Genomic DNA, 20,071 nt, shown 5'->3' with positions numbered 1-20,071 from the left:
ATTATTTTAGGCACTCCATTAAAATATTTTATTATTAAGTCACTTTCACCTTTGTCTTTTCTGGTATTCATTTCGTTCCACAAATTGTTTATATGTAGTCTTTGCATGTACGTTAGGTCATTTTTTATTTTAATTCCTAATTTGGGTCCTTTTCTAAGTAATGATATTGCTGTTTGCTGTACATCGAGTTTAACTTTTAGGGGCCTTGGCTTCGTACCTTGTTTTAATCCGATTCTATGAGCGGTGAATTTGTGGTTAGGTAGCTCGGCTTTTGACAATAAATTTGCGATTACATTATTGTCGTCATTATTACCTGTTTCAGTAATGTCAAATATGATAACATTGTTTTTTCTATTTTTTCTTTCTTCCATTTCACTAACAAGTTCCAATGTCGATTCAATCGTGGTGGGTGTATCTTTAGACATATAAATTTTGGTAGCTGACAGCTCTCCTTCCAGCATTGCAATATTACAGGACATTTCGCCTACAGTTTGCGAGATATCAGAGGTGAAAGGCATCAATTTGGCCATTTGGTCCTTGCTAAATCTATTGACAGGGTCCATGAGGACTTGGACCATACTCTCTAATATTTTGGAGACGCTTTGCACGTACTTGGCCATTTTATATTTTATTTAGTAACAATGAAGAAGTAGCAAAAACACACTTTGGCGACACGACCGAACGCGACAACGAACACACTTATTCTATGTATCTACATACATAGATCGTTTTCTATTAGAATTTTAGATTAATTTATTAAATTTAGTTTGCCAATTTATCTGATTTCATTGTTGAAATGGTTCCTCATCAAATTGGCAAAAACCATCCACTGTGTCACCATTATTTAAATATGATTTCAAAAATTAATAATCTAAAAATTTATATAAATATATACAAGTTTAATACCAAAGATGTCACTCAGGGGCAAATTGGGTCCATCGGCTACCTTTACCAAAGTATAAAAAAAGCTTATGCTAGAATGTTAAAAATGTTTGTGTGAAAGGACTGATGAAATTATTTCCTAAATACATAGACATACACTTCCTAGAAGTCATTAATAGTGATTGGGGATTGATACTGAATACATATCTAACAATCAAAAGTTTAAAATCCAAATTTTGACATTTATCATACATCTTTAATAAGTTTGTTATACATACATTATCAAAAAAATAAATAAAAATTACAAAGTCGAAAATGATAAAACTGTATCTGTTCGATCGTAAATAAAATAGAAGTATGTAGGTTCGAATAATAATAACATTAGAGTAGGTAGATGGCTCGTTGTTGATAGCTGGCATTTATTGTTGCGCAAAAGCCATATTTCAAAATGATACCTAACGATATTTCACCGTGATAGATGAAAAAGATACACGTGTATTTGCAGTGAGAGAACTAATATTTCACTGAATATTAAACCATAAACTGGCTTATCTGGCCCACCTGCGGCTCCCCGAGTTCAGTTCGAAATGTGCACTAGACTGCACTATTGTTGCAAGCGAAATTAAATTTTTTGCCTCTCTCGCAAAATATAATATGTGTATGTATAAATCTGTATAAACCTTTTACGTGATAAACATTAAACGTACCTTAATGTAACATTTAACTTTATTTGATTTTATCAACGTAAACAGCTGAGGCTTTAATTGGCCTACTTTACTGTGTAAATACATATGTTAGTTCATAGTTTGAATGTGGGTAGTGACTGTGTAAATAAATATGTTAGTTCATAGTTTGAGTGGAGTCGGAGTCGTAGTCGGAAAAAATCAACTGATTCCGACTATTTTTTATTATTTTCTTTTATTAAAAGTATTACAGTATGTGTCAACTAGTCTTTTCTTGGGTGATTGGGTGACATATAAATTTTTACTGATTTTTTAAATTTAATATTTTGAAAATCGCTATTATTTTTATTGCTACCAATTTTATACGTTAACAAGAAGAGTCAATTTTACTAAATTCATTCAAGTTGGAGTCAGAGTTTGAGTCGGACTCCACAACCCTGATTATTATAAATAAAGATTCTATTGACTCCCAAAAGATTCACAAATCTTTTGGGAGTCAATAGAAGGGTCATTTAAAAGCTATCTAGCCACACTTATGTACCTTATTACCAAGTCTTTCGGTTTTCAAAATAGTCCGGATTTTTTTACCTTTATTAAAAAACTCGTAATTATACGCTGGTATTGTTTACGTAATTATACGCTTTATATTGTTTTATGTTACTCTAGTATGTATTTATTCCGTGATATATGTACGTTAACACGTATTTAGAAATATCGGAAACTTTGGTAAACTCACGTCAAATTGACGAAAAGTATTTACTAAAAGAACTTAGTATATATATATATATATATATATATATATATATATATATATATATATATATATATATATATATATATATATATATATATACATATATATATATATATATATATATATATATATATATATATATATATATATATATATATATTTTAGCCAGCAGCATAGCTTGGTCGTTACGCTTCTGCTTATCGTCGAGAGGCGCCGGGTTCAATCCCATGAGCTGACCTCGATTGAAAATAATGTATTCTGAATATATCTGTAGTGCTGCTGGTCAGACCTGGATATTTGTGACTCCAGGTCAATCGTTTCTTATCAGAGTTAGCCAATTTTCTCTGATTTCATTGTTGAAAATTGGCTAAATATCCTTCCTACCTACTATGTCACCATTATTTGAGATTTTGTAATGTACAATAAAATTTATGTTAAATTCATAGATGTCACGTTAATTTGCGAGTTTTTCAGTGTCGCGTAATTCGGCGACTTGTATAGGAAAAGAAAAATGCTGCAATGCTTGTAATTGGTCAGGAAGGCGCATTGGTTACCTGTAAGGCATTTCTGGTATATATGTATGTAAAAAAAGGGGTCTACGTGTCGAGACAGAATGTTAAACGACAGAAAACGCAAATATCGGAAGGCAAAGATCGAAAATCAAAAGATCTTAAGTCGAAAGATAAAAAAATGGTGCATGGTAAACGGTACATACTCACGTACATACTCACTTAATTTGCGCGAGTAGGATACAACAGGAACAAGAGGAACATGCTTTTCCTACCGTATTCTGCGCGCGCACATTAGACTGGAGGAAAAGCCTGTTCCTCTTGTTCCTGTTGTATCCTGCTCGCGCAAATTAAGTGAGTATGTACCGTTTACCATGCACCTTTTTTTTTGATCTTTCGACTTAAGATCTTTCGATTTTCGATCTTTGCCTTCCGATATTTGCGTTTTCTGTCGTTTAACATTCTGTCTCGTCACGGAGACCGAAAAAAAATATAGTATAGAAAAACTGTTTAATTTGTATCCACTGCCTTTTTCATTGCTCGAGCAAAATACAGATTATTTTTTATTTTTTATTTTTACAAATTTGATATTGTTGCGTAGGGGTGGGTGGTGGATCCAAATTAAAGGCCAAAATCACTTCACAGCATTTATTGGGTGATTAAGAAGGTCCACGCAAAGCCAGCACTCGTTCCAGAATGATCCCCCTTGCCAAGTGTACTTCCTTTTAAAGGACAGGTTGCTCACTGTAGCGGCCTCGACCCGTTTACCTATTTTTTCGTCACGTACGGTCTCACGGTCTCAGGCAAGCACAGTCATACACTTTCGTTTCGAACTTTACCCGCTACTTAGTGTATCTCGTTAAGCCAATTCAGGGGTCTCAATTGTCCACTCCCGACTGCACTTTAGGCGGTGGATAATCCCTAATGCACTTAGCCGGTAGCTCCTCTTTCTTACGCTACAATATTATAATATACATATATAATTGCCTCTAGCATCTTCAAATAGTTAGTTCAAAGTTATAATTTTCTTTGGATTTTTTGTACATCATTGAAATTATCTACATATATTATTAACATTCGTATAATCATTACTGTGATACTAAGATTTAATTATTGATGAAATATTCAACACTTTTAACAAGCCAAACCACATTCCAACATATTTTATATCTCGACTGGATTCCTGAAGGAGTTGAAAACATCTTTGATAATCAGATAAACATAAGTTTCGCTTACATTCCGACTGAACAAATAAGGTATTTCGACGGATATCTATTATGTATTATTTACAATACTAACTTTTCTTCAACATTTGGAACTTTCATCAACTTTTCGCTTCAAAGCATTTAATGCGAAATTTAACTTGCTTACCTTTCTTAACAGTGTCAGCTTTCCGAGAAACGAAACAATTCCGATAGAATTGCGTAAATTAATTTTTAAATCAAAGAATAAATTAGCAACGTCGTAGTAATTGCAGAAAATTTTACAATCACGGCTGAAACAGCGATCACTCGGGAATTATTAAATCTCATTATGATCGTATTTATTTATAGCGAGATCGTAAAGTGAGGTCTCAGGCCCGGAAGTGGTCTTATCAATTTAATGCGCTTAGAAATAATGACCATTTAAGGGAGCTTAGGCGGCGGAGTAGGGAAAACAGGAGGAGGGGAGGGGAGGGGGGTGGTCGTAGGGTGGTTGGATGACAATCTTATTTTCTCATTTCGTTGTTTTCGTTTATAAAACAAGCAATAACTTAATGCTGAGCTTGTTATTGCCCAATTTACCCGAAGGCTCGGAAAATTACCCCCCAGCCGATTTCCCTCCCACCCTGTCTATTTTTCCTCTACGCACACTTGCATCCACCTGTTTCCCTGGAGGGGCGAAATTCACCCCGCATGTAATACTTGTCTTGGTCGAGATTTACCGCCGTCAATAAGGGCGAAACATCCCCACCTCGCCGCCCTTGGCTCTTCCGTTTTTATTAATTTAATTGCACTGTTACTTTTCCAATGTTGCGGGGAAAATCGCACGTATCGGAAAAGCTCGGTTCGGTTAAGGGTGGCGCGTGAAATGTGTGGAGCAATTAAATGTAAATCAGTCGAACGTTGATGGGAAAGGTGGAGAAGAACGGAGGTTATTTGATTACGGAGAATACTATTGCTTAGCCCAATTGCTATTGAGTGTATTTTATATCAGTTTTCAGACTCAACGTATATATTTTTTCTTATTTTTTTGAGTATTGTGGCGCATTAGGGACTTCTAAATAAATAAAATTAGCAGTAAATAAAATTAGCAAAATCTTAGTATTGAAATTAATTTACCACCATTCAAATATGATCAATTTAAGAAAAAACCAGTTTGTCATTAAATATTTACAATTTCTTTATACTGAATCAACTCTCAGATTAAATCAACAGCTTGATTAACTATGTAGTAGTAGATTTTCATATGAAAAGAGCATTCTGAGAAGTACTATAAGAAAAAGCTGTATTTTTACTTGTATAAGAAAAAGCTGTGTTTGCTATAAAACAAAATGTATACTGTCTGGCCCGTTGCACATAAAAATATATTTATTTTACAATATAAAAAATGTTGTAAAATATGCACACGGATAAGTAAACGCTGAATAGAACGTTTCTTCAACATTTTATCCATGATTTAATCTTGATCGAGGACTCATATATTACATATATCTTAGTACTAAGCTCGTTTTATTTTGTACGAGCTTTATGCAAAACGATACTAAAAGTCGCACTTTATGAACGTAAAGAAATTTTGTTGACTTTAGATGTCTACATATGTATGGATCATAGATATATTTTTATTTTTAGGTACAACAATTGTGAAATACAAATCAATATATGGCCGTATATAAGATACTTGAAAATAAATCTTTTTAGCATATCGAATTTGGTGATTATGATACAAAAATATGCTACTTACTTTGTAAAATGAATGTATATCTCCTAGGTATATATCATCAAATATGTCTATAGATGTCTCTATGATACTGTATAAATATTAAAGTTTATCGATGTTTGTAATTCGTCAGGAAAAACGCATTGGGTTTACCTGTTAGGTCTTCTCGGTATGTATGTACATAAATGTAAAAATAATTAAATGAAATATTTAGTCTTCTTATGCAAGGGAAGATTTGAGGAAAGGTCTCGGAAAAAGAAGGACGTGTTTTCTGAAAATACATATGAGGGAATGGCTCAATCGAAGTACCACTGCACTGTTCCATGCAGCAGAATTACCATCGCAAACATGATTGCTGATGTCCGGTAACGGATAAGGCACTAGTAGAAGAAGATTAGCAGGCAAGCAAAAGGAAGTAAAGAAAAGAATGAAATGAGGATGAACATCTTACTTAAAATAAAATAATAATGCTATTTTTTAAGAATAAATTCTGTCTTGTAGAAATAAATTGTATCCGCATTGTACCAGCTGTACACCTAGACCAGTGACTTCTAGACACACGAACCTGCACCTACATATAACTCTGCACCTATAAAAAACAATAATATCATCACACAGCTGATGAAAAAGACATCCAGACATTGACCCCTGGACATACAACCTCGCACCTGGAGGAAAACATGAATCGCACAGCTTAACATAAAATAGATCCAGATCACTTAACCGCCAGACACGCGTTAAGTGATCTGTTAAGTGATAACGTACAATAATAAAACCACGCAGCTGCACAACAAACGACCCCTAGTCACTCGAACCATCGCGACTTCCAGACAATGACATCATCAAAACCGCGTATCGAACATAAACCAGCGCACCAGCCCCAGACGCGACAGTGAGCCTCTGGAGTTCAGCAAGCCCACTCCTCCAAAGCCGAGCAATTAGCTCCTTCGCCGTACATAAAATAATACCCATTTAAATACTGAACACAATAAAGAAACTTATTCTAAACACAAACTACTTTCCACAGGCCGGGATACTGGTATAGTCCTGTCCTATAGTCTGAAGAAGAAGTTTTGATAAATGTTTTTTTTTCAGTAATGATGTTTGGATGCGAACCCTATGTAGGTATATAATCAGAATGATACGCAAAATATAATGCACTCAAAAGAGTATGAAAAGTTTTATGATTAGCATGACGAGGAAAGACAGAAAATGGTTCATTTGGATGAAATGTATGACAATGTTATCTGATATAGTGAAGCCAATGAGATCAAGAAGATGAAAAGGAACAAAATAGTGTAAAAGGCCATTGATGATATGGGTGAGATTTACGCGTTGGATGCTAAATGATTGTATACAATGTTAAATGACTTTTTTGATTATTTGCGAAAATTATATACTCGTATTCTTAAGGGTTTATATTTTTAAGGGTTGTACAAAGTTAATACTAAACGTATTTATCTACTATTCAGTATACATGGAAACGAGTGGGATTAAGTGAAATAAATATCCCGCGGCTTAGACCGTCACACCGAATTAATCCAATAGGATCCGATCGCAGCTGATAATAGCTCAAAGGCTGTTTCGGGGAAAAATAAAGAAAAACCAAAACCAAAACCAAACAATACAAAGCAAGGCGCCTTGGCATTGCTTGGCAATATTTCCACGTCCCGCACAAATAAGAGGCTGCGCTCAAATTAGATAATAGAATATAGACTAAAAAAGCCCCGACAACAAACATACAGATCCCATACAGTGGGATATACACCCACTCACAAATACTTAAACACACGCTCTTATAAATATAGGGACGCGCTTCCAAACACGGCTCAGGCACATACGTGATGGGAATCTTTCCCTCGGATAAGAAATGATTGAGTGCGTTTCAGGGCGCGACCAAAATATCTGAAACGGTCGTAGAAATATACAGGAGGTGAAAAAAAAAACTACCCGTTTCGACTGCGAAATTAAAGCTTTGTTGAGCGATCAAACAGTGAGTGGATTTAACCCTTTCGCCGCGAGGATTTCCGCCATCTCTCGTATTCCGCACAAGGCGAACGTGCTGTTTGGCGACCGTATATTCAATTTAATATTATATTATATGCCTATAAGTTATCTAGGTTGTAAAGATAGCGTGTTCAGTGGATTTTTCGAATTACAGTAACGATTGGAAAGTTTATTCGATTTTTTCACGTCGTTGTCTTCATTACTAGGGGATCGAGACCCATCTGGAATGCGCTGATAATATTCTTTTACTCGTTTGGACGTACATATGTACATAGCATAGGATAGTAGCATTTCTCATTTGATCGGTACATTAAGTTAGTAATTCACTCTATTCGTTCCGCTCATTGCCTGGTCTATCAGAAATGTGCTCTGTTTTTATTTATTTTATATGTAGTACTACTTACATATGTACTATGACGACAGTTAAATTGATTGAATATTATATTTTTTCGATTCAAATAAATTTAATAAAAAACAAATGAATATTTACTATTAGATTCGCCATGTTTAGGCTGTTTATATTACAAATACTGAGCGAAGCCGGGTAAAACAACTAGTATATGATATAGTGTAAAAATGTAATATGTAGTTATCATCGTCTCGAGATTTTTTGAATTTTATAATTTTACATTTATATTTCACTTTCGACTTAGCGGACACAATTGAAATCTGTGTCTGTGGCCAAACCTCGCAAATTGGCAAATTTTCATACAACCGGAAGAGTTTTAGGCGGTTTGTCCACACCAATCGCAGTGAAACTATTATAAACCTTGTAAAAATATGTCATCATCATTATCATTTACCAACCACTGCTGGATGAAGGCCTCTCCAACAGGCTTCTATTCGTTTCTGTTTTGGGCAAAGCTTATCCATATAATTACACACATTTTTCTTAATCCAACTACCCATCTACACTCTGGCCTTTCTTACTTGCATTCTTTACATTCTCTCGGGTAACATTCGAGCACTTTTTTCGACCATCTATCGTCCGTTCTTATATGTAGCTACGTGACCCTATAACCATTTCAGTCTCTTACTCTATTATATCAAATAGTAAATAAAATAAAAATCGAAAGTGAGAAATTGAAATGAAATGAAAATATAAGACTTTCCAATATATTTTAAATATTTATATAAACATATGTACATATGAAGGTACATATATTGTTTTGTTTTATTGCTAATTTATTTGATCACTTTCCTGATTTTGACTTTCATATTGATCATTTTATAGTAGCAAAATATTTTAAGTGTTTTTATTGCTGTTATTTATTACGAATTCAATAGATAACTTACGTTTATGACATACTCTCACAATGGCGTGTGAAAAAATTTGTGAGACTCAACATTTTGTAAGTAGGAAATTTGAACTACGTACATATGTACATACGTACTTATATATGTATTATAAATCTATATGTATACATATCTATGTGTATGTGTATTAGAGATTAGTAATAATGATAATGTTCTGTGTTTTCAATCTTTTCGCAACCGCTATGGTCTGTATTTACAATGATTTTTCTTTTCGAAGTTAAAACAATGGCGGAAAAAAATATAGTATGGAAGCTGAAAGAGGTACGTTTCGAATGTCTGTTTATTATTGCGTTGTGTTTTACTTTTGTGATGATTCTCATGTTTTTTTCCTCGTTTTGCTTCGACTGAAAACGTTTCGACTTTGGCTGACAATGGCTGAAAGGTAAAATTGAAAAAGCAAACAGCGTACTTAGTCTGATTGAACTCGACATTTTTTTATTGTATGTAAATATTTTTTAATATGTATACATTTTTTGCTGTTGTCGAGATGTTCCCGTTATTAAAATTGAAACATTACGTTGATTGCGATGCATTGAAATATGGCTTTGGATTATTGTCAATTGAATGATGACTACTTTCAATGGTAGCGTTTTTTTAGATCAACGTAGTCATTCATCAAAGTTTTAATAAAACTGCGCACGAAAACTTAGATACATACATACATATGTACCTACATACATGCAAATACAATATATTTTGCCTTTACATACATAGATAAAGAAAATTCATCACCATAGAAAATATAAAGTTTCTGCTTAATGAATTGTTGGTTAATAGTGAAAAAATTTTTTTACAGAGTGGAAGATTTATTTTAATGTATATATTAGTCAGAATATTTAATTTATAAGTTTTTAATTAAATTAGTATTTTTATCATAAATTAAGTTAGCCAGTAGTATAGTTCAGTTGCGTTAATGATAACTACCGAGAAGTTTCCGGGTTCAAAAGCAGAGTTGATCTCGATTGAAGAGTTCTTTTGCATATTTGGATATTTGTGACTCCAAGTCTATAGTCTCCTATCAGAATTTGCCAATTTATTTGATTTCACTTTTGAAATAGTTCCTCATCAAATGAGCAAAACCATCTTACATACCTTCTATTTTTTTTTTTATTACAATCAATGAACATTCGTCATTACAGATCGCTCCAATGCGACAAGTATACGAGAACGGTCAGACACGTATACAGTACGTTCAATAAATATAGAATACAATAATTAATCAAGTACAGATATAATAATCATAGAGACTTCTATGGATTATTTTTAGATTTTGTGCACAATTATTATTACAATTTTTATACTTTATATTTTTATAGATTTCAGATTTCTGTGCATAATTTCTACAAATTATACACACAGATTTTTGTGACAACAGGAAATGATCTATTACCAATTTTCAGGAACCGTTTCAAAAATGATGAGATAAAATTGGCAAACTTTGATAGAGAAACGATCGATTTGGTGTCACAAAACCCCCAAATCTAACCAGCAGTTTGACGAGTCGAACCATCAATCGCAGTGGTGCTAAATATATAGGCTACCATTAAGCCAAACTGCTAACTAACATGAACATGCTTTCAAATTTATATACTTATTTACAAGTTTAATACAATAGGTGTTGTTCAAGGGTGAAATCCGTAATGGTATTGTTGCGTAGGGGTGGGTTCAGGATACAAATCAAAGGCCAAAACGCTTCACAGTATTTATTCAATCATTCCAGAGGTCCATACGAACCCGTTGTTTACTCCAGAATAATCTGATCTACCGTGTGTACTTCCTTATAAAGAACAAGTTGCCCAGGATAGCTTCCCTGATCCATTAATGTGTCTATTGTCTAGTCACGTAGACTACCCTGGCGAGTCGCACACACTCACCCAGGTCAGTGAGAACTCCGGCGAATCCTTTGTTCGGGCACTTACTGATTCTTGTCAGCCTAATCCGGGGTCTTTATTGTTCATCCACGAATGCACTTAGACAATGGATACTCTCTCTCTCTCTCATGTTCCCACGTTGCAGAACCACGAGAAAACATATATTAAAAAAAGGTTAAGAAATTTTTATAAATTTTACATTATAATTAACAAAAAATCTTCTTCAATTTATAATAGAAAGCGACCATTAAAAAAATTTGGTTGTATGGTGAGAAAATTTACAAAGATATCGTGACATGAAAAACTTTTGAGTTATGAGAAACTTTAGTAAATAAAATTTTAATTAATATCTAAAAACTTTGGAATAGGTTGTTTAAAAAAGCAGAGTTTATATTTTTAATGTATCATAATATTTTGTGTTGTCATTGAGTTTTTATTGTATAAATATGTTATATATTACGCTATGTACATGTTTGTAAGTTGAATAATTTTTTTATCATTAATGTGTTGGTAATAACGAAAGGAAAAGGAAATGGGAATATTTTATGAATTAATCAAACGACGTCCGGTACACATGTATGTGATGGACATTAATCAAATCCGAGCCATTTATCATTTCATTTTTTTTAATCAAGGAAAAATGACGCCTATATGTGTCAGACGAGAAAACATCAAATTGAGAAAAATGAATTTTCCGGCTTCGTTTCGTTTGATGCGGTCTGCGTAATAAAAATAAAAAAAGAAGAATAAACATTCGGTTTGAAACGGGCGCTTGCGAAGAAATTGAACGACACAGAAATAGATACAGGTTTTTTTTACGTTTTGATTGATATGTACATACGTTTTAAGGAGAATACGCCTTATTTGAATACATATATTGTGAAAGTAATAAATTATGTTTGATTTTCTAATGACCGGTCACATTTGTAATGTGTGAGTGCTAAATTGCGTGCGCCATCAGATTTGACCGCTCCGTTATGGACGTCGAGAATTACGTGAAAAATTCGCATCGAACACGTTCCACGCGGTCACGTTTCGTAAATAGTCCAAATTATAATAAAATACTCAGTTTGTGTGTGTGTATGTGTTCAGAGTGGGGAAAAAAATACAAAACCGAAAAAGAAAAACATCGGTGGACACGGGCGCTGAATATGAATTTCGTTCGGTGGTTTGCGGGGCGGTTGCGAAATTAAACTCTCCCAGTGCTCATTTAACAGCTTAATTTATACGAGGGTAAACGTCAGAGGACTCTCTGTCCGACAATTAAAAAATAAATAAGTAAAAGCCCACCGTTCGACGGTGGGACAGCCCTGAAGAGAGGGTTGAATTACGCGGTACTCAGCTTCTCGTTAACGTGACAGGTTATTTTTTTCGTTAACGTTTAATCGCTCGAGGCTTAAATTTATGGAGAATTATGATTGTGCAATTTTTTAATTATATATTGTATTTGCATACGTTTTTATATGTACTTATGTATGTATGTGCATATATAGGTATCAAAGCTGAAATTCCATTCGCCGTTTTTCAATAAGATTTGATACAATCTGTATTATATACAAAAACTCGTATTTTTTTTATTGAAATTTTCAAAATAATCAAGTCCTTTATAAAGTCTGAAAATCGGAATGACTTTTAAAACGACTTTGTGAACGAACGTGAACATTTCGTTCATTCGTAAAGATACTAGTTTGTTCATACATGAACAAATCTGGCCAGTTACAGTGCACACGATCATATTTACAAACGTACAAACTAGTTTGTTTATGCACCAGCTATCAGGTATAAATTTAAAAATTATCGATTGTTTGGCACATGGTATGTATGTATGCTTGACTTGGGTTGATATATTTAAAAGATTAGCAGAAATGAGAATTATAGCAACGTTGTAATGTGGTTGTGTTTGTGTTAATACTTTGCGTTTTGACATCTCGAAGGTGTTGATAGCTAAAAGTTTTACACCACACCTGGTGGTTCTATTAGAAGATTACTTTTGACTGTTAGCAGTCAAAATAAAACCAGTAGTTAATGTATGAACAAACTAGTATGTTCATGGACGTACCGAAGTGAAAACTTGGACTATAACATATACATGACTGATGAACCCAAGAGGTTTGTCATTAAGGAAGTACTCCAACTAACAATTATAATTATTATGTAAATGATGAAGAATAATAAATGAACAAAACATATAGTGAAAGCAATTGGAAGAACAAGAAATCGAGAAAAAAGGTCTTTTAGTAATAATCTACATAGTTTGTTGAAATTATTAAAAGTTGTTATTTGATTTAGTTAATTAATCCAAATTGTAACCTTGTACCCATGTATGTATGTAAATATGTAATCTATTTGAATTTATGTAATCTATGTCAGTACATGTGTAATCTATTTGAAATTGATAGTAAATATTTTCTGATACTAAAAGTCATATTCAATTAGTTACATATTTATTTTTCAGAAGCCCTCGTCACGTATCAACGGGCAATAAAGTGTAATAATATACTGAATAATACGAAAATAAATTTTTGTAATCATTTTTATTGTATTTCTTATTCGCAATGAAAATGGAGTATTATGGGAATAAATCACATTACACATAATGATATAAAATCACAACTATCATCATTGAATATGAAACATTTTTTATTATAATAAAACAGGCGCATAAAATTGCGGTTATTTTAAAATTATTATTAGTAAATAAATCAATTTTAGAATAGTTTCAATACAAAACAAGAAGACGACACATTTACGCGTATTTATGTATGTATGCATACATACGGTGGGTAATCCCATTATGGTACATTTTCTTGTATATTTTAATAAACATCGACACAACTGTATTTAATAAGTGGATTGATTATAATTAAGTATGATGATTACAATTGAAATGTTTAAATTTTATCTCGTTTGAACAGCATTTTCTATTGTAACATCAAAAACATGTCTGCAGAAGGGAAAGTGTTTGTACAGTTAAAAATAGCTTAATTATGTATGCATCCAAAGACTTCAATTATTATAAACTTTTTTTTTCAGTTCAACGGATTTTCAAACGAACATAATGTATTTATAATATTTACGTGTATAAAAAAGATTAACAAAACTGTTCACAAATAATGGGCTCAAAAAATTTGTGAACAGTTTCATCTGCCTTATCGTTAATACGTCTAAAACAAGTGATTCACATTTTTTTACACACTGTTGAAAAATCGACTAGAATTATTTTTTAGCATAAAAATGTTTTTTTTTTTGATTTACATACGCATTAGAATTTTTACATTTGCTCTGAATTTTTTTTGTATTTTTGAATACGATAAATATCTGTTATACATTTAAAATTTAACATTTCTCAATATATATGTATGTATATATATTTATATTATATTTACAATAATTATTTTTATATTATACATAAATTTAATTTTTATCACAATATCTTTGAGAGACTTAACAGTGAAAAATATATAATATATTGTAACAGTTATCATTTTATCATTTGCAATCAATCAAATTTAAATGGAAACTAAATTAAAATATTTAAAACATGTACAAAGTACGTACATATGTATAGAATTAAAAAAAATCTTAATTCAGTCTTAAAATTATTAAGAATTGAAAAAAAAAACTCTGGCTCAAGAATCAAAAAAAGAAGATGGTTTTTAAATTTGGACGATTTAAAAATAAAATTACAGTTAAATGAATTTTCTATCTATGTAGTTTGACTTTTAATAGTAGCTACTAATCGTATTTACATGAGTTTGCTATTCAAAATTTAATACCTAGAAGTTTTTTGAATGCTCGCCTATAATCTAAGTTGAATATAGTGTAGATGAGTGGGTTAAGAGCGGAGTTAATATAACCCAGCCATGTTATGAAGTTAATGAGCTTGTCTGTAGGACAACATGAAGGACAAAATGGAAGTATAACATACATTAAGAAAAATGGCAACCAACAAACGACAAAAACTCCCATGATTATTCCTAGAGTCCTTGCCGCTCGACGTTCCTTCGAAAGCGATATCCTTTGCTTTTCTTCTATGAACTGGTAGACTTGTCCAGGTTTTTTGACTACTGGAGCGGTCACTGGATGCAAAGCAACCTGATCATCGACCGGTTTGTGGGAACCACCGGAAGAATGCTCAGGATTATCAGTGACGGAGTCTTCTTGAGCTGTCGGTGGAGCCAACAGTTTACCCTTGTTGTTATCTTCATCTTTTTTCTTCTTTTTCCTTTTCATCTTCTTCTCCTTCATTTTGGCGTTGGACACCGAATCAGAAACGTTCGGATGTTCGTTATGATTAGTCTCTGAACTAACCGATTCTTGATCAGGCGGTGGAGGTGGATCTTTGACGTCTCTTTTATTATTCTTGCCAGCGAACGCGTTTATCTTCGAAGCTTTGGCTCTCTCCCTTAATCTTCTTCTGGTTGCTATGTAAATTTCTATATAGACGATGGTCATGATGAGCAAAGGTATAAAAAATGAGCCGAGCGATGAATATATGACGTAGCCTTGCTGTGACGTCAGTATGCAAGGTGTTTCAGGTAAGAATTCCTCTGGCCAATCGTTCCAGCCGAGCAAAGGAGGCGAGCTGATTACCAGAGACAAAATCCAAACACCTCCAATCAAGGCCAAAACCCTTTCTAAAGTCCTCTTTTGAGCGTAGTTGATCGGATCCGTTATAGCCCAGTACCTGTCCAGGGCTATGGCGCACAAGTTCAATATGGAAGAAGTGCAACACATGACATCCGAAGTCACCCACATCTTGCAGAATAGAATTCCAAACTCCCATCGACCCAAAATTGAGTAAGCGACATTAAAAGGCATCACCAGTAGAGCCACTGTCAGATCGGCAACTGCTAACGAGACTATGAAGAAGTTCTGTACTATCCTCAGTGGTTTGTATGTGAAGACGCTCAATATCACCAGGATGTTTCCAACGACAGTCACCATGATGATGAACGAAAGGATTATGGCCGTCAGAGCAGCCTCCCATTCTGGAACTGCTAAAAGAACCCCTAAGCTACTGCGATATGTAGGCGTTTCTATTTTGGGACAACCACTAAAACTACTATCGTTCGCGAACGAGTTGGAATCGTTCAAAGGTGGGAACGAAGACGTTTCCAAGTCGACGTCTTCCATATTTGATTGCACAAAGTTATTGCTAAATATATGATATGCACCATGCGAGTAATACTGATTTATCTCCACTAACTCTATTTAGAATGATCATTTGGGGGTGTGTGTCAAAGTGAGTTCAACGCGCACTAGACTGGTCACAATGGCGACTCGTTGTATGAAGTTTTTCATGGACGTTGATTTGGGCTGCCTTTTCGCAAGGTGGCGGATTTTCCGCTCTTTCGGTTTTTCCCATCTCTGTCCGGGTCAAGTGGGCTCGGCTTGAGTGGTGAATCTGTTCCGTTTCCTGGATTGCCGGAACACTGCTACGCACCGGAGTAGGCAGTCTCATCTGGAACACATAAAATATTCAATGAATACGTGGCAATAAACGTCAGTTTGAACGCGCGTGCGATATTACATACAAGAGCGCGTGAATAAAACACGCGGCAATTTCGCGCGTTATGCTTGTTCGATTATACGGCTGGGAAAAGTGAACCAAACCCCGGACTAAACTTCAATCCGGGAAAGTGAAGTATGCGCCAGATATCATTCCAATTGATTTTTGATATTGAAAAGCCCTTTCAGTAGCAAAATTAAGTGACAAATATTTTATTGTCATATTTTTTAACTTATGATATGAGCGATTATATTTGAAAGTGGCAAGAATTTAATTTAAAATTTCAATAAAACTATTTTTGTTTTACTTAATTCACTAATTTCTATCCCTTATATCGGAAAAACAGAATAGACGTATTACAGGCCACCAATATTTTTAAATATTGTTAAACGCAAAAAAATATATTTAATGTTTTGCGAAATATTTCTAGAAATGAAGAAAAGTGGACTTATGCCATTTGAAAATATAACAGCTCATATACGATTATTTTCACAATATATGACACAGTCAACCCCCATACGAAATGGTGGATTGTTTCAGAAAAAATGTAAGAAAATGAAATAAAATAAGCGAAAATTTAAGAGGACGTTATATTCTACATCATGTTTTTTTTACAATTTCATTCTTATTTTATCTTTTTACTTTTTTCGGTTTTTCTTTCTATAATTATACGTAGTAAATGCTTTCACCCATCTCACTTATTCGTATATTTTTATAATATTTAATGGGTAGATTTTCAATGTTTAGGAAACAAATGTGTTTACATTAGGATTGTATTAATGACCATATCAGATGAATTTTTTCGTGTAATTTTATTTTTTTAAATTTATTTTAGGAATTTCCCCAAGGCGAAAAATATAGTTTGAATATTTTCACAAGGTTTATATTAGCTACTTCGTCCGTTAGTATGGACAAGCTTCCTACATTCTTCCGATCGCTTTGAAACTTTGCCGTTTTGCGAAGTTTAGCTCCTAATAGTGATTTCAATTCTGTCCACTAAGTGGTTAGTGAAATATAATCGTTATAAACACGTTTTTTGTATATAATACTAACAATATCAAAAATTACAGTACAATTATATATGTATAAGGTATAATAAAATGGAATGGTCTATGGACAAACATTGATACAAAGCAAATTTGTGAAAAATACATTTTTACATAGTATGTACATAGGTAGCATGTATATAATAAACAAATTCAAGATGCTAGAAACTCAAACTCAAGGTACTTTGAGGGGGGGGGGGGGTGATTCTGATTTATTGGATCTATCACAACAATTAAGCTAGATAAAACGAAAATTCTAAGAGAAGACGGTCGACATGTGTTTTAATAACAACCAAGATCTCGCCAGCAGTGTATTTGGCCGGGACTTGAACCCACAACCTCTCTTCTGGTAAGCAATAGTATGTATGTATGGTTTACACGACATTTCGTTCACTGGAAACTCGCTCACATCGGTTCGTTCACTGACATTTTGTTTACCGACATTTCGCTCACTGCCGCTTTGTTCACGGACGGTTGGTTAACATACATGTCGTTCACAGATATACTGTAAATGAAAATGTGCCTTCAAAATATAGAAATGGTTGGAATTTGAGCGCCTGCAGTAAAATATATTCTTATTGAAATAATTAAAGTATAAATAGTGATGTAGTAAGCCCTAAAAACTATCATACAAAGATAAGACAACTTCGGGAGTCTTTGATTACCTTATGATTTTCCAAATCATACGATAGATTAAATGTGATTTGTAATATAAAAATAAAAATATTTGAATGATTTGAATTTTTGATACTCCAAATTTAATATAGCAAAATCCCGTCTTTTAAGGATTCATATTAAGAAAATATTTACCAAAAATATATATAATAATAATCGTATCAACATTATAATATTAATTTATATTATTAGAATCAAACAACAAATCTAATCAAGACACAAAACCATATATGTACATAACAAAGAAGATTATGCGTAAATAACATTAGCATTGCTTTAATATCGACATACAATATTATGGTGAATACAAAGCAATATAATACAAAGCAAAAAGTAAGATTAAGCGACCATTTCGCATACTATGTACATACATATGTTGATAAGTCCGTTAAATATGCAACAAGTGTCTTTCGATGGCCTTGATAGTCCATCATTAAAGATCCATTAGTCCATTTTCTGATGGAAAAAAATTGTGTCAGGTTTTTCGCGACGCAAATTCTAATGTCACCAAATATGATTGATATTAAATAAGCCAACATTCAACTGACAATTTGGACAAGGTTTCATTTCGATAATACGATTTTTTTATTGCTAATGTTTTTTTTCTGGCTTTATTATACCACTTATGTCTAATAAATAATAATGCGAGGTAAATCGGCGCGTAATCTACGTAGCCTACATAATGTGGATATATGCAGCGGAAAAGCGGATATCGATCGAGACTTTTCAATTTCCCGACAGGGTCTCAAAGGGTCACTTTGGCGCGGCGCCGAAACGAGGATACAAGGCGACCGCTCGGCTTAATTTAACCCCTCGCAGACCGCACACACATTCGACTCGGAGAATTGTGCAATTCGTTTTCTGAGATGACACGAACGACTATACCTTTTTTTCCCCCCGGTGGCTCGTTCGGTATAGCAGAAGGCGCATTTCTGGGGTATGAATCTAAAAGAGGACAACGGTTATTGCACATCATGGGCCTGGAATAAAATACATTTGTATTTATAAAAGTATTCCCTTTTGATTTTTTGACTGAATCCCAAGGAGAAGTATTTGCAATTTTTTTTATTGTTATTTGACATTTATATGGAAGACTGAGTAATTACAACTAGTTTTGTACCCATTGATGGAATTGATACACGAATTAAAATAAAGTTATATGCTATATATAAATATAATGTAAGGTGATTTACAGGTATAAATCGTAAAAAGTTGAGTGCGCGCAATAAACGATCACCGATCCAACCCGTTCGAAATGATGAATGAATGTGTACGCGTGTCTTCGTGGATGTGTGTGTATGTCACCCGTTGCTCAGCCTGACGTCGCACATGTCAGTCTTCTCGACCACTTGACTCTGATTGGTTGTGCGCCTCTGTGACTCTGATTGGCTGTATCTCCACACGTCTACCACATAATACATACATCGCGTCCGTTTTTATACATTATATTGTTATATTTCTATGTATATTGATATTATATTTTTATTTTATACTAGCTGTATTACCCGGCTTCGCTCCGTATTTGTAATATAAACCGCTTAAACATGACTAATAATAATAGTAAACATTTTATTAAATTTATTTGAATAGTTTTATTTCATATAAATTTATTTGAATACTCATTTGTTTTTTTTTTATTAAATTGACTGTCACGAACAAACAAATAAATATCCTAAGTCTCTTATAAAAAATATATGTGTACGAAATTATATGTATACGAAATTATATGTATACCAGAATCCGGCACCTGCACCCCCGCGGCTTCGCTCCCTAAGACTTCGCCCCCGGAGAAATTTTACTACATGTATATAAATAAAACATTATGTAATATAAATTAAGTCAAACGTGCCGAAAAGTTATTCACTTCATAAAAAAAAGTTGATACGTTTTTATAAA

At 33.4% G+C, this 20,071-nt stretch overlaps 1 protein-coding gene across 1 annotated transcript; it reads right to left on the bottom strand.

Moving 5' to 3' along the window:
- Positions 1-14,704: 14,704 nt before the first annotated feature.
- Oct-TyrR (Octopamine-Tyramine receptor) lies at positions 14,705-19,148 on the bottom strand. Its single transcript, XM_077438797.1, has 3 exons — positions 19,006-19,148; positions 16,501-16,569; positions 14,705-15,998 (listed from the first exon to the last, which is right to left on the bottom strand). The coding sequence occupies exons 1-3, from the start codon at positions 19,146-19,148 to the stop codon at positions 14,705-14,707; spliced, it is 1,506 nt and encodes a 501-aa protein (XP_077294923.1).
- Positions 19,149-20,071: the final 923 nt, after the last annotated feature.

This window comes from Arctopsyche grandis, chromosome 9 (assembly GCF_051622035.1).
Source record: "Arctopsyche grandis isolate Sample6627 chromosome 9, ASM5162203v2, whole genome shotgun sequence".
Classification (NCBI taxonomy): Eukaryota; Metazoa; Arthropoda; class Insecta; order Trichoptera; family Hydropsychidae; genus Arctopsyche; species Arctopsyche grandis.
Note: the sequence above shows the minus strand (reverse complement) of the source record. Positions and strands in the feature narration are given on the sequence as shown.